A 3539-nucleotide genomic window follows, 5' to 3' on the forward strand; every position below is an offset into this window, starting at 1 on the left:
AAATATACCCACAAAAAATATTTTCTAGATATAAAAATATATGACTATGTTGTTGTAACTTTTTTCAAGCTTTAATAATTCATTATATTAGTACAGTTAAGTTAATATTAATATTTCTTTAGAATAAAATTAATGGAATTAAGGGGACAATATAAAAATATAGTAATACATATATTTTTAAATAAAATATATGATAATTCAAACCTCGTATAAAATATATATTAGTGCATTTTTATATATTTTAATTATCTTTCTTTTACTTTAAATAAGAAAAATTAAAACGCTACAAATATTTATTAATTTTATATAAAGTTGATAATTTCATATTTATTATTAATCAACATCATTAGATACGTTAATAATTACACAATTATAGTTTCTTTCATTACCTATAATCTTTTGTTATTGTAATGTAAATAAAACAAAATAATGTGATCATTTTTAAACATATAAAAAGTTTTTCTTATTTTAATACATGTATGATATGAAAATGAATATATTAATTCATCAATATTTTTAATATTTTCAAATAATATAACTAGGAGAAATATTTAATAAACAATTTGATCATTATCGTGTTCTTTGATCCTATTTTATGATAGGAATTTCAGGTAAAAAAATTAATTAAAATATATTACATTATTTATTTCCTCTTGTTCGTAACTCATAAATTATATATATTCCATTGGTCTCTATTAATTAGTAAATTGTGTGTATGTATTCTTATTATTACATTCTTCGACATATTATGATAATCCATTTGTGCTTATTATGATTTTAAAGGCATTTAAAATGATATATTATTCTCCTTTATTTCATTTTGGTTATAAGAATATTTTAATAATAACTATCTTTATATTATACCGTGCTAATCCTTTATATAACAGTATATTTGCATAAAAACATATGCATATTAAAAAAAAAAGAATAACATACATTATTTTATAATATAGATGATATATTTGAAAATATATTAAAAATTAAAAAATATTGGAGATAACAAATTTTTTTTAATAATTAAAAATAATGCATACTTCACATTATACGTTTTTATATTCATTCTAAAATTTTGTATTATTAATTTTATATTTGGGGGGAGATTATTAGTTTATTTAACATATAATAAGAACATACATTTACATTTTTTATTTTACTATAAAATAAATAAAAAAATTTAGATAGAGAGGTTTTATTAATTATTATTATTTATTAGACACAATAATTTATATGCTTTCAAGGAAATTATGGGTATTGAAATGGCGATACAAAATCGAAAGAACATATGGAATAAATTAAATATATCAAACTTAGTAAAGCAATAGTTTTAGCATAATATATTATCCTGCTTTTTCTTTTCTGTCCCTCAATTTTGATATGAATTTTTGCATTATATTGAAATATTGTTGTTTTGATATATATTAAATCGAATTCAAGGGAGATTTTATGTTAATACATACTTACATATATTTATAATTTTTATAAATATAAATTAATAAATGTTATTATCTTTTTCCTTATTCAAATATGAAATTCTTAGCTATTAATTTTTTTTTTTTGTTTAATTTAATAAACATGTCTGAGATTGGTATAGACATTGAAAAATGGAAAAGTGAAGTTAGATTTTATTAATTAATTTATCAAAATATAAATTTCCCCTAATTTTTAAATATTATATAACATTACAAAGATAATTAAAGTTTGTTTAGATAAATAAATTTTAATTATATTTTATTTTTATTCGCAGTATCCCTTTTTTAATCATGTATGGAAAATGTATGAGGATTTTGAGAAAAATGTTAGTGATGATGACAAAGATCATTATTTCTATGAAACAACTTGTAAAGTAATTTTTGGAAGAAACAATGATTATATCATTAAGTACAATAAATATTGTATGAAACTTCTTAGAAATTTAGGAGTATATTCTGATGATCCAAGTATATATAAACCTAATAGTGAACGTTGTAAAAATTTATACAACTGGTTACATTACATGATAATGAAACATAATATTCCTGATGATATTATTATTAAGATATTCCAAAAAGCTAAAGATTTAACATCTAATAACCCTATGATGGAAATATGTGATTATAATTATAATAAAAACATTAAAAAAGCAGAAAACATAATAAAATTATTAAATTTACAATATAATATTAATATTGTTGAGGGGATATTAGCGGGGGAGAAAATTAATGATTATTGTCTGTGTGAAAAATACATTAATGAATGTGTTAATATATATAAAAGTATAAAAAATATGTATTGTTCAGAACCTACAGATAAACAAACTAACAGTGAGACTTGTTCACATGTACAATCGTTTGAAAGTACTTATAACAATTTTCTTTTTTATAAGCAGCAATTTCAAGATAATATACCATCATTAACGTCTAGCAATAATGAATATGTTGGCAAATGTGAAGCAACAAAAAGCAGCCCAGTGCCAATTTCCACTGAAAGAGACAGTTCGGCTAATCCTAAAAAAATTAGTGTAACCGGTGCTCTTGGAACAATAGCTGGAGTATCCTCCGTATTAGCGTTATTATATAAGGTTAACTGAAAAATTTCACAAAAAAATATGAAAATATTCATATAAGACGAACATATGTTATACTTCCATTAAATTAACAAATTAATGGAACTAATTTAAATATATATTTTCAATTATTTTAACAGGTCACTCCTGCCGGAAGTTGGATTAATTCTAGAATAAGGGGAAAAAGAATAAATACCAATTTGTATGCAGATGGAGAAAGTGAATTATTGTTTGATGACCCCATAAATGAGAATATAAATTCGTATAACATGGTATATGAAGTAACATGATATCTTTTATGAATTTTACAATTCACTATAACTTTCAGTAAAGCTTTTTTATTATAATGATTATGAAAAATTTAAGATGTATGTTAAATAAAAATATGAACAAAAAACAAATGAAAACAAAGTACGTAATCAAATAATTGTACGTTAAATAAATGTGTTAATATATAATAAATTAACACGCATAAATTTTTTACAAAGAAACCTAGACTATATTAAAATATAAAAAATGAGTCATAATAAATCCTATAATATAATAATAAAGCCAAACAAATAGACATAATTTATAATTAGACATATAACAATAAGAATAAAAAGACAATTAAGATATATATATATCTCTATAAAATAGATAGTAAGTAAAAAATCTAAACAGTATTATAGAAACAAGAAATTATTCCATATTATCCTGAAAGAATGGCTATATAGTAAAATTATAAAAAATAATATTACAAAGAAATTCTTTGTAATATATGTTATTTCAAAATTATATTTAATTTATTAATAATAAAGCACAAATATTGCACAATTAATCATGTGCGCTATTAAAAAAAATATAGAGAAATACTATATATTTTGTTATTTAAAACACTTAAATTATATGAGCAATGAATTATTTCTGATGGTAAAACAAAACTAGTACTATTATATAAATAAGTACTGGAGCGAATTTCATATATAATATAAATTCATATATAAAATATTTTTTA

The 3539-nt window shown here is 20.2% G+C and overlaps 1 protein-coding gene across 1 annotated transcript; it reads left to right on the top strand.

Annotated features, from left to right (window-relative positions):
- Nucleotides 1-1572: 1572 nt before the first annotated feature.
- On the top strand, nt 1573-2566 carry PCYB_002720 (hypothetical protein; the record flags this gene model as incomplete). Its single annotated transcript, XM_004227693.1, has 2 exons — nt 1573-1614; nt 1745-2566. The coding sequence occupies 2 exons, from the start codon at nt 1573-1575 to the stop codon at nt 2564-2566; spliced, it is 864 nt and encodes a 287-aa protein (XP_004227741.1).
- Nucleotides 2567-3539: the final 973 nt, after the last annotated feature.

Source organism: Plasmodium cynomolgi (assembly GCF_000321355.1).
Source record: "Plasmodium cynomolgi strain B DNA, scaffold: 0157, whole genome shotgun sequence".
NCBI classification, from domain to species: Eukaryota; Apicomplexa; class Aconoidasida; order Haemosporida; family Plasmodiidae; genus Plasmodium; species Plasmodium cynomolgi.